Source organism: Cavia porcellus, unplaced genomic scaffold, assembly GCF_034190915.1.
Source record: "Cavia porcellus strain 051 isolate PalLab524CR breed Dunkin Hartley unplaced genomic scaffold, mCavPor4.1 scaffold_33, whole genome shotgun sequence".
NCBI lineage: Eukaryota > Metazoa > Chordata > Mammalia > Rodentia > Caviidae > Cavia > Cavia porcellus.
In genome coordinates this window covers 32475644-32488817 of record NW_026947516.1, presented here as the reverse complement: position 1 = coordinate 32488817, position 13174 = coordinate 32475644, and the positions used below count along the sequence as shown (strand labels likewise).

The following is a 13174-nucleotide window of genomic DNA, read 5'->3' as shown; positions in this document are numbered from 1 at the left end:
TTTAAAAGTAACTTCAAAAATCTCACTTAATAAGGATATGTGAATAACATTTTTAAACTTCCTAATGTTGTCTTAGTATATCTCCTTTCATCTTGTGGAAACATAAGAGAAATGGTTTTAAAAAAAGTTAAATGCTTGTATATAATCCTTGTTTTGCTAACTTATCTTGTACATATTAATTTACCTCATTCAGCTTTTGTACAAGCCCTAAAATAAGGTAAATTTCATCATCATCATCAATTTACACATGAGGAAATTAATATTCTGATTCTGCCAAGATCATGTGACTGGAGAGCTATAGATTCAAGATTATGCACAGTGTTCTGAATCTTTTTCTAATGTTTTTCCTCCTTAACCACCAGATATAAGAATGATGGCATCATCACATCTTAGCTAATTAATTGATAACTGCACCTGAAATTAAATTATTGTCAAGTGTATGAGAACATACATGTCAGATTCATAGAGGAATAAATGAATAGAAGAGAAAAAGTATCATTTTGGAGCAAGACAGTAACTGAGAGTTGAATTTCATGTATTCTATTTCATCACTATAGAAAATGTTTCAAAAAACGTGTACTAAAAAAATAAGCATCATTTTCTGAGACAGTAAATTCGTCATTTAAGTCCTTTCAAAAAACTAACAGTTCTAGAATTCCCTAAACATATTCACTTTTACTTTTCAGATGCATTTCAGCACAAGATGATTTAAAGGCATGAAGAATGAATTCCCCATATAGGATTTTACTTAACATTTGGATGAGTGGTTCTATTTCTGCATAGATTTAAAAAATCAATATACAGCCTAGAAGCTAACAAAATACTAGTTTCATTATTACAAAAGGAATATTAAAAATCCTTGGTTACCTGTAACTGTTAATTCCGTAGTTCTTCTCACAACAAAGCCTCCATACTTTAATTCACAGGTATAATTTCCAATGTCGTCTTCTCTGACTTCTCTTATAAGCAAGGTGTCTCTTTTGAATACAATACTCGGCCTCCATGTTTTTGTCCTACATTCCTACAAGAGGAATATAAAATTTGGGTATCACATAGAATAACTGAAAATAAACGTTTATAAATTAAGAATAATTCTGCTGCGATATTTGAAAGACACTAAAGAATTTGGAATTAATGTGAAGTAATTTCTTCAAGTTTCAAATCTCTGTGAAATTAGGTTTCTAAATTAGGAAACAGTGTCTTTAGAGAAATTCCCACTCTTAAATTCCGCAATTGCTATCTTTATATCAGATACGTATGAACTTATTAGAAACATGAAGTTATATTTTGATCACTAGTAATATTGTTCTTAAAAGCAAATGTTTTACATTTGATTTTTGTGAGGTTAACCATGCTAATAATAATAATAATGTTCAATGGAATGCAGAAAATTAGTTCTGCAAAATGCTTCCCTTTCAATATTAGAAATATAATGCTACAGTTAGTAAAATTTATATCTTCCTAGCATGTATATTCTATAATTTGTGAAAGAAATAGCGAACATTTGTGTGCAACACACATATGGCCCCATAAATATCTATTTTCATTGTTGATACTCCTACCAAATTATGGCCTCTGAATTAAGCTTTGGATTTTGACATTGGCCCAGGATGTTTATGTTTTTGCCAAAACAGAAACACATAGCCTCCAGCCAGATTCGAAATCAATGGAATGAAGATAAAATAGGTCTAAAAGCTTTGACACTATGGAGAGATAATATTATTTCTAAAACATTTTATCGCCAAATCAAAATTTTACAGACCATGATTTTATGTGGTTCAATGCCTTTGTGTAATTAAAGGGGCAATAATCCAGTTATTGCAGACAAAAATGCACCTTTTATTTTCTCATATCAGTTGCTTAAGCCAACGTAACATTATAAATTGTACACTGGATATATAGAGTCTATATTTAGGCAAAAAATTTTGCAGTATTCTCCTTTAAAATTAGCCTTTGAATCCTAGCTATTTTAACTACAGAGATTTAGTCTTGGCTAAGGAAAGTTGTCTGAAATTCCATAAGAATTTTAAGTTCCACGTGTACCATATGTCCACATACCACTCCATGAGTGGTGATCTTTATAGCTGAAGGTCGAAAGGATTGCAGTGATGGTGAAAACAGACCTGAAGGACTAATGTGAAGACAGCCACTTTTTAGACTGGTTGGGAGGGTGAGGGAATCTCTCAACTTTCAGTAAATTTTCAGATGCTCTTTACAAGAGGTTTGATATGATACATGACTTTCAGAATCAACTGTTTAGTGAACAACAAAGAAATTTTATACCTAAGAGCTAAACATTGATATGTAAATAATGAGAGAACTATTTGTTTTTGGAGACCCTGGGTCCAATTTTTCTAATAGCACTCTTCTTTGAATCAATCACTAATTCGTGCTCAGAATTGGAGTGTTTAAGATAGGCAAACTACAGAATATAAGGATGAGAAATATTCAGTTACAAAAAAGGAAAAAATAAAGTAGATTCTTGTGGGAAAACAAACTAGTAATGCTAACATTTGTACGCTGTTTTAGTATCATCCAGGATGGAAAACCCAGGGACAAATCAAAAAATACTTTACATTTTGCTGATGTTCTGAACTTTGTATTGTTTCATACTAAGAAACAAAATTAAATCCTGCTCAGATAAAACCATGGACAATTTTGAAAGCACCCTTTCAAAATTGTTCAAGGCTTTTTCTTGTATTATTTTTAAATTTTTGCATTCACTTGCAATCACCTCTGAGAATTTACTGAAAGTGAGGTCTGGGCACTTGGTTACTAAGAAACCCATTTGCCCAAAGTCCTACTTCAAGCAAGTTAGAAAAAGCAATTTGGACACTGGAATTATTTAGCCAATGGATAAAATCTCCAGAGAAATGTTCACGATATTTATATTCTATTTTTAGAACACTTTCAAAGACAAAATCCTTCCTATATGATGTAAATATGCTTTACAGTATAATCACTAGTGGAGCATCAATGATACAATGGAGAAAAGGGTAGGATTGTTGTCTTTAAAGATTCATTTTTTTGAAGAAATAAGTCAAATGGCATCTTTATAATGTGACAACGTCTTAACAGAAATTTTTTATTTAAAAGTGTGTGTGTGTGTGTGTGTGTGTGTGTGTGTGTGTGTGTGTGAAAGTTTACAATATAGACAGGTATGTCTACAAAATAAAACATTTAATTATACCCAGTGTATCATTTTATCATAGTAGAAAACCAATCCTTTTCTCTCATTATGTGGGTGCATTTTCGAACACTAACATGACAAATACCAAAATGAATGTTCAATGCATTTTAATTCCTTAAATTACCAACCGATACAATAATAGAATGGTCCATTAACTGATATTTTGTTTTTATTTGAAAATATTTAATGACAAGCACAATTAGGCATAACATTCTTGAAAGACAGAGCTGAACTATATTACATACATTCAATGTTTTGTCTAATTGCTCTAGAATTTGATACACATTAAGCTATTTTTTGGGGAGACAGGGTACTGTAATGCAGTTTAAGTTGGCCGTGAACTCACTTTGTAGCCCAGACTGGTCTCAAACTTGTAACTATTCTCCTGCCTAAGCCTCTCAAGTGCCAGGGGTACAGGTGTACACCCCCATACTCTGTTTTACACATTAAACTATTTATAAGCAATAAAATAACCCCAACCCATACCTTATACCAAAGGATTTCTGGTTCTCTGGTTGGTAGTAAAAAATCCTCTATGTCCCGGCATGAAATTTCCTTGCTTTTGCTAAGTTCAGCTTTTTCAAAGTACTTCATCTTGGAATTGTAGCAGAGTCCAGTGTCATTTTCACCCACTGTCAGTGAGATAGATACTTTCATACAGTAAGTGGAGTTTCTGTAACAAAGAAGAGTAAGCATAGTGACTTATTGTGAACAGAAGGCAAGTTCTTCCAGTGCAGTGTTTAACTCACTGAGAAAAAAAGCAAGTAAAATCTGACTCATGTTAGGATATGTTGGCTTGTTCCACAAGGTTCTCTCTTGCCATCAAACTAAACAATGCTTTGTCTTGTAAAGACATCTGTATCCCTTTTTTATTTGTCAGTATGAAAATAAGTTTAGTTTTATACCCAGGATCAGTGTAAAAATTGTTCAATAGAGATTTTTTAATCTATAAAATTAAAGAAATGAAGATTTAATTCAGAAAGTAGGTCAAGTCTAAGTTTATGCCAAGACTGACAAATAGCAGAGAAATACAAAACTTCAACTGTGCTATGAATACAAGAGAGGGAATAACATAATGCTGTTCCACAGTTACAATTGTGACTGTACTGGGAAAAGAAGTTATTGATGGATTTAGGCAGAAGATCATTGTCTTTATTCACTCATACCCATTTGGCTTGAAACCTGGAGTACAAGTTTATCAGAATGAAGCATTGTAACATGTTACATAAAGATAACATCAACTTGATGGACAGATTCTACCACACTAGATTACTAGATGAGTCTCTCAGAGCATGTTCAGAGAATATGTTTTCTAGTTTCCAAGTATAATGAGTGGTTGACCTAAAATTTGCAACTGATACTTGGAGTTGCTGATTTTAACTTGGCCCTGCCTATATAAAAGCATGGCCAGTGTCTGATACAAGAAGGTGTTGGTAAATACACAAAAACGTAGAAAGTCTCAGGAGAGAGAAAATCTAAGACTCTTAGATCTAAAAGACTGATGAAAAAGCCTCAAAATTAGAACGAACTGTTCTTCCTCTTAGAAAGGATTCTGTACTTTAAAAATTCTAATGTGCTCTACAAATATGCAGTATTTTAAAACTTTAATATTTTCACAATACACGTTTGAATGAGTCCTAAGGTAGTTAATAGCTCAGTGAGATAAATAATTTTTCTGTAGAAAATTGTCTTGCAATGAGCCAACAATAAACATTATTGTTTATATTGGAGTAAAGTTAATAAATAATGCATGGGTGATGTTCTGAACTCCCCAAAAAGCATCATTTTCAGAGTGAAAATTACTGAAAAAGAAATACATATAAAAGATAGATAATGAGTCAAATTTTAAGTTGAAATTTACACTCAAGGGAAAAAGAAGAGCCTTCATTAATCTTTTAGATCTAAGCATCTTAGATTTTCTCTCTCCTGAGACTACTTTCTACTTTTGTATGTGTATCTTTCAACACCTCCTTGTATCAGACACTGGCCATGCTTTCAGACAGCTAGGGTGACGTTATGATCAGGAACTCAAATGTCAGTTGCAGATTTGAGCCCCACCACTCATTATTTTTGAAAACTAGGCGACACTCCTTGAGTCTTTTGGCTTCCATTTCCTCATACGTACAAAGAATAAATAATACCAAAGACCGCCATAGACTGTCGTGGGAAAGAAACATGTTAAAGCATGAAGACGTTATTGCAGTGTCTATCTTACAGTCAGTGTTAGATCTTGTTTTCAGCATCTTGGGCTTTGATTCTCCTTTTCTTTGTATTTCAGTTTCATAGTACAGCAACACAGTGTTTGTTTAGCAAGCAGCATAGCAAATATAACCACGGTCTTTAGTTCTGTGGTATGTAATTAGTGTGAAACATATCACCCAGAGAAGTCCTTATATTTTTCATTTGGGCTGTCTGTGTGTGTGGGATAAGAATGCCTAAAGTTAAAGCGAAATAGGATTTCTCACCTCACCTACTACCTGTTTTTTTTTTTTTTAAATTAATACACCTGACCCCTAATCTTCAGAAAGTGGCTGCATTTGAACACCCCTAGTCATTCTTCTGTTTCTGACTTTCATTCCTTAACTCTGTGAGGTGACTGCTGATTTACAACTGTCTGGTAATGTCTGGAATTCCAGACTCCCCAGGATAGCACTGTTTTCAAATTACTTTTGATGTTTTAATACTTGTTTACTGTTTCTGTTCATCAGGAGGTGATTTTAAATGCTAAAAATAAAGTAACATCCAGCCAAGGTTATAGCCCTGTTTACTGAGAAAAGCTAACAGGAAGCAAGCAACTTGTGACACATTAATAAACATATGATACCCCTGAGGGGAATTTACACACTCTCAAAGCAAAGATGCATTCCACCATCATCAAACTTGTGGCATGACTGCTATGGCTCTCAGCCATCAGGGAAATAATGTGGAATGGGGTAAGGAGAATGTTCCTACAGGACTTGTGGTACAATCATTAGCACACATTTACTTGGCTTTTATTGTTTATAGCAGATGGGTTTCACTCTAGACAAAAACTTAAATCATGGTTGCTGGTTTCAGTGTTATAAAATGGCTAACAGGACAGGTCTTATGTGTATGCTGTGAAAACAGTTCTTTATAACTGAGAGTCAATAGTAATTATCCATTGTTATAAGGAAGCTATTAATATAGAATGTTTAAAAATGATACACACCATGTAAACACAATGTATTGTACAAACATCTCACATAGACTTCCTCCTTTCAATGTTCTGATATTATAGTAAAGGCACTCAAAAGACTAAGTCAATGACTTGCCCGAGTTCTATTATCTGATTATTGGCAGAAAGGGGATTCAATCTTACATCCTTTGACTTGTACTCATTGGTTTCTTCTGTATGCTACTGGAAAGAATTAGCACTAGGTTAGCACGCATAAACTGTGTCTGTCTGTCTGTTTCCCTCGTCTAGATATATGAGTGTGTATTTATATATTGTATGCATGTTATATAAATTTAATATTTGTACATTTAGCATTGTTTAAATAAAGTCACACACCTTTAGTCTAGTTTTTCTATTATTTGGATGCCTTTTGAAGAAAAGAAGGTTATCATCAAGCCTGGATTTCTTTGAAAACTCTAGGCCTTAAAAGTCCCTAAAATCTAATACCAGTTCAAAGAGAAAAGCAGCAGGTCTTAATGAAATATCACTTCTTAATCTCTTTCTGTTCCTCTGTATAAGTATATATTTGTAAAAGGACTAGCTTCTAGTATTGTGGTCTATCTTATATGAGAGAAGAAAATTCTAACCCTAAATCCAGTGCAAACACATTAGGAACTAACAATTATTATTGAAGCTAGTATGTGAACCACAAATATAATTGAAAAAAAAATTTTTTAGGGGCCTTGGGTTTAGCTCAGTTGTGTAAGAGCCTGTTTGGCAAATGCGAGGTCGTGAGTTTGATCCCTGGTACCAAAAATAATAAACAGACAAACAAGCAAAAAATAATTACTCAAAGTCAACAGAGTAAACTGAATTTTTCTACGACCCTCTCCACAGTGCACTATACTGAAAAAGAGGATAATTCTGAATTGGGAGCTATCAGAGACTTTAATACTCAGTTTTGTAAGGAGCGCTATGTTGCAAAAAATAGAAATAATTTTGTAGAAATTTTGATAGCACAGGCAGGTCAGAAAAAAGTTATGTGTGGGAAGAGAAATGTTGAATATAGTATTTTGATTACCCGGTAAAACATATTAAATGCCATATTCTGTAGTATCTCAGTATAGCAGTTACAATTATTCTGTAATCACTCTTCCTGTGCACTATAATATATAATGTTTGGGGTCTTGATCTTACTCCAACAGAATTGCCAGTAGAATGATTGCTAAACATATCCTCTAACTGTAACACCAAACACTTGACCTATATATCAAATTAATTCTGGCTTCCTTAGAAGTAAAAACAAAGTCTCCATAATGTCTGACAGTCTTTTCTTACACCATGAAGTACTACGTAAATAAATCAGAGTTTCAATCAAGGTTTTCAAAGGATAAATTATTTTATGTATTAATATATAATATGGTTTACTTTAACATTGATTGGAGATTTCAAGTAATAATCCCTCATTTAAAAAAATGAAAGCACATAGTATTTTTGAAATGTTAGGAAGTTTTAGGCACTGAAAAGCAGCACAGTGGAGCAGCAAACCTGAAAGCTCAGTTAGTAGAGACCTACACAGATGTGAATTTTCTGGCAAATGGTTTTTATCCATAAATTTGACTATTGAATTTGATTATTAGTTGTGAAAATAAATTTCTGGGAAATAAAAATGTTAGGATTAGATTGTGCAGTGTTTTAAAGTTCGTTAATCTTAAATATAATTTAATTTAATATACTAATATTAATGATTTACAATTTTTTCATCGTTCTATCAGTCCATAAGGTGATTCCTGAAGCTCTGCATGTGTTCCTTCAGTATCTTTCTTAAACACACTATACTTGCAGTTACTGGCACAAATGTGAAATTTGTTTGGCTTAGATTTTATTTTCAGAAGTGCTCTAAAGGGCCTATTGATTTAACTGTGGCTGAAATCTACTCTTGGTGAAAAGATTAAAGTGAAACCATTGAGCAGCTGCAAAGAATTAAAAATGCTAGTTTATTACCTTCTCATTTAAACTTTTTCAATTTAACTGGTGAATTGAACTTCATCTATTCCTTTCTTCTCTAAACTTAAAAAACAATCTCTATATTTGGTAGAAATTGGTCAGTGTAATTTTGCCATTCTAATTTTCTAGCCTGAATTTTAAAGTTTAGAAGGTCCCAACATATGTAGATTGCTATTTCCCTATCTTAATTCTTCTCGGGGGTGAGTACTACTGAATATCACAAATGTAGATTCTAGGAGTGAAGCAGAGAAGAGAGAACAGAAATCATGTCACTTAAGGAAATTGGGGACTAGAACATTGGTTCAAGTCCACACACATTACAAATAATTTCTTCATTGACACCTATAGCTGATAGTCAATCATGTAAGCATTTTTAGCCCTTTATTTCATTGCTAATAATTGCCATTTATACTTTCACATTTATTTAGCTGAAGCTGCTGTTAACATAGATTGATCTTTATTATGCAGCATAGGGGAGTAAGCTGAATGATGCTTGAATCCCAAGAGGCATTATTTATGTGATATGAAATTAAACATTCAAAGTTGTACAATTAAGTGACACTCTGTACACTCATAATGCTGTGCAATTTTCATCTTATCTAGTTCTAATATTTTCTTCATCCCAAAAGAAACTTCATTTTATGAGCAATCATTCTCCATTTTCCTGCCTTACATTCCCTGGAAACCACCAGTCTATTTTATGTCTCCATGGATGTGCTTATTTTACGTATTTAATGTAAATGCAATCATAAATGTATGATCTTTTATCTCTGGATTATTGCACTTAGAATAATACCTTCGAGGATCATCCATAGTGTGGTATGTATCAACACATCATTCTTTTCTTTTGGCTGAACATTAACCCACATCATGTATATGCCACATTAGCTCATCCAATCATAAATTGGTGGAGGGTTATTAACACATTTTAGGCATTATGAATAAAGGTCTCTACAAATATTTATGTGTGTTTGAGTCTCTGCTTTCTCTCCATTCTATTGGGTATATACCTATGATTATAATTGTTGAGTGATATGGTTATTCTTTAGTTAACTCTTTGAGATATTAGATGTGTGATTTTTAAAATAAAATCTTTTAAATTCTTTTGCCCTTTGAAGATTCCACTTGCTACTGACACACAAATATTCATTAGAGAATTTTGATGGCTTTTTGAAATTAAAGATTCCATAGTTCTAATATTCTTCAGAAATACCTGATAAAGTAGACATAAGTATGTAACAGGTACTTTCAATAAATTAATGTTAACTAAATGAAAGAATAAACTATTGATTAAGGTACATAAAGCCCTGGTCACAGTTAGTTTTTCTTAATCTTGACAAACACACACACATGAGATTTCATCTTCTTTGTTTTATGCTATTTTGACAGAGTACACATTTTTTTTTCAGGGAATTGAACTCAGGACCTTGCATTTGCCAGGCAGTGCTGTGGCACTGAGCTCTACCTCTGGGCTCCATAGTACGAATCTTGACAGCAGATGTGGCAATGAGACTTGTGGTCCAAATCCAGCACACAGTTAAAACAGAGCATTAAGACTTCCTGGAACTGAATAGTTATACATAATCATGTGACAAACACTTTCCTCTATATTCAGCAGTCCTTCTCTTACTTGTACTTTTTGTTATGGATGTAAAAAATAAGGGATAGGAAGATAAAAATTTAAGCTACATTTGTGCATGCTGCATATACTCTTGCTTTCCAATATTCAGAAAAGCAGGTGTTTCTAAGGTGATTAGAATTGTTCTTCTACTCTTAGATTCTGCAAATGAGAAAGAACATTCACTGGACTGAGGTGACTTGGGGTGCTCAGCTCTTTCTGCACTGTAACTCATTATCTCACAACGAAACTTCCATGGAAACTTCTAATACATGAAAGCAAAAATTATATTGATCCATAAAGAAGAGAGAACAATCAGAATTTGTTGAAACGTTACCTGCTCACAAATAGATTTGTCAGAGTAAGTGGAATTTTTGACATTCTTTCTCTACCACATATAAACCAAACCAAGACTGGATCAACTAACATCCTTTATGATTGGCTTTTTTTGTGCTAATGCTTACTTATATATTTTTAAGTGTCATAATAGCATATAGTTTATTCAGTTTTATTGTGTAGGTCAATATTTGTTGAAAATAACTTTGTCTTTTTGTGATTTCAAAAGGCAAATATAAATGAAATGAACTTAGAAGATTACCACCTCATTATAAAGAATAAGATAGTATTCTTAAATATACATAGAAGACAAAAACTAAATTCTATAAAATTATTCAAGTTATATATCCCTAGAATTTAGGAAATGGTATACTTTTAATGATGTAATTTTACCAAACCTCAAGATCAAAGTTTCATACATAAGTAACATCTTTAAATTACACAAACATGGACAAGAGATTTAATAACACAGTTTTGAAAAGAAACACAAATAGCAAGCACATCCATGAAAAAATTCTGAACTACACGAATCATGGGGGAAACACAAATCAAAACCCCAGTGATATAAACTTTCACTAGAATAGCTATTACTGGAATACTAAAGATAACAATGCTGATCAGGATGTGGGGAAAAGGTAACTTTGACTTGTTGGTTTGTAATATAGATTCATAAAGACATCAAGAAAAATAGTATGAAGGTACACAAATGTTAAAACTAAGAGTACTGCATAGTTCAGCAATCTGACTACTGGGTGTATGCATCCAAAGGAAATCAATGAGTATGCCAGAAAGATATCTGCCCTTGCCATGCTCACTGCAGCACGATTTATCATTGTCAAGAAACAGAAAGAGGGTTTAATGTCCACAAAGTGATAAATGGATAAAGAAAGTTCAAAATATGTAGGCAATGCAACATGATAACCTCTAAAAACTGAAATTAAGGTCCATTGCAGGAACCTGAATGTAAATGCATATCATTCTCATAAGTGAAATAAACCAGGCACAGAAAGTCAAATATCACCTTAGTTCTCTCATACACAGCATCCCAAAAGGTTGTTCTTGTAGAAGTTTATAACAAAATTTGGTGGTTATCAGAGGAGGAGAGAAGTAAAAGTTTTAAAAAGAGCTGAGGAAAGTTGATCAGTGAGTAGTGAGTTAGCTCCAGAGAAATTAGTTCTGGTGTATTTTTGCACAATAGAGTGATTCTAGACAGCAATAATGCACTGCATATATTTAAATGACAGAAGAAAATGATTTGAAATTTTGCACAATTAAGAAATGATAGATATTTAAAGATATAGGTATGTGGAACATGATTAAATCATTATCACAATCCATAAATGTGTCAAACATTGCATCATACTCTGTTAATATGTTTAATCTTTGTGAGGTTTTTGTATCAGTTAAGAATACGAGAAGGACTTCATTGAACTCAGTACTTTTAGTAAGTGGTCTAATTTCTTCAGACACAGAGGGAACAGAACATTCTGTCTGTATTGTGGAAAGCTGAATACTCTCCCCTCAAGAAAGGTTTAGATGATAGAGAACTGCAAGCCAGAATTGCTCCCAGAACAAGATAATTTCTGCCACTTCCTTATAGTGCACTTTCACAGCACCAGCTTGGAAATCTTATTTGAAGATGAAACCTAAAATCTTTACTTTTTCGGCCACTTCTTATTTTCATATTTTTCAACTACTTTATCTCCATTTCTTTTGTTGTGGCTTGAGATAATTATTATATATTCAGCATCTTTTGCCTTAAACTGAAAAGATATGTCATTTCATAAAAGAGATAAAAGAGAAAACTGTAATATATACATTATTATAAATAAATTAAAAATAAATAAATGGGGGCATTAAATCCAGCAAGGGACATGTAAAGTAATGCACAAACAAATATATAATGATTATTTATTAAAGAACAAATAAAATATCACTTTTTTAGCACTTAAAACTAATTCCTCAGCCACATATTCTTGAACAATAACGATACACCTGGCCCACTTGGGGATAAAGCAGTGAATAAGCCAAATACTTGCTTTTAGGTAGTTTATATTCAATTAAGAGAAAATTGAAAGACAAAGGAGAGAGCAAGAGCAAAAGCAAGAGAGAGAAAGAGAGAGACAGAGAGGAGAAGGAGAAGAGGGAGAAGTGGGAGAAGAAGAAGAAGAGAGAGAAGGAGAACAGGAAGAGGACAAGGGGGAGGGGAGCAGAGGAAAGGAGAGCAGAGGGAGAGTGAAACGAAATCTATTTTGTAAACAGCACTATGTACACCTCCTGGGACTGATATTGTTAAAAATCAATGCGACAGCAAGGGCTGTCAAAAACATTCATAAATTGGAATACTTGGGGGCTCTTAGTAGAATCGCAAAATGTTGCAGCTATTATGAAAAACTGTCAGGTCTTTAAATTGTTAAATATCCCAGAACTTTACTTCTAAGTATATACCCAAAAGGATAAATGCAGGAACTCATAAGGATTCCTGTACACCAACATTCATTACAGCACTATTCACAATAATCCAAGGCAGAAACAAACCCAATGCGTATCAACAAAGGCAGTGCTGATGATAATGTGGATTTTATGGACTAAAGAATATAAAAGGGAAGATAATTCTGATTCTTGTTACAACATTCATGATCTTTGAAAATATTTTAAGTGACAATAACCAAGACGCAAATGTATGAATGGATAAAGAAGATGTGTTTTTTTATATAACTCTTTCAAAAAGAAACTTGAGACATATGTAGTTCATTGGATGCACTTTGAGAGCATACTCCTAAGTGAAATAAATCTGACATACATGTTTGAATATCACATTGTTTCTCTGGTGTGAGAAGCTGGAAGAGTAAATAAGGACCAAAATGTATAACAGACATTGTAAAAT

General features: G+C 33.0%; 1 protein-coding gene across 3 annotated transcripts in view; it reads right to left on the bottom strand.

Moving 5' to 3' along the window:
• Window positions 1-13174, bottom strand: part of Il1rapl1 (interleukin 1 receptor accessory protein like 1) — a 1239862-nt gene that overhangs the window by 502088 nt on the left and 724600 nt on the right. For all 3 annotated transcript variants that reach the window (XM_063243102.1, XM_013146969.3, XM_063243101.1), the window contains 2 exons: window positions 3677-3863; window positions 868-1021 (listed from right to left, as the gene is read on the bottom strand). In XM_063243102.1, the coding sequence (XP_063099172.1) occupies window positions 868-1021; window positions 3677-3863 (341 nt within the window). The remainder of the gene's footprint in view (window positions 1-867; window positions 1022-3676; window positions 3864-13174) is intronic.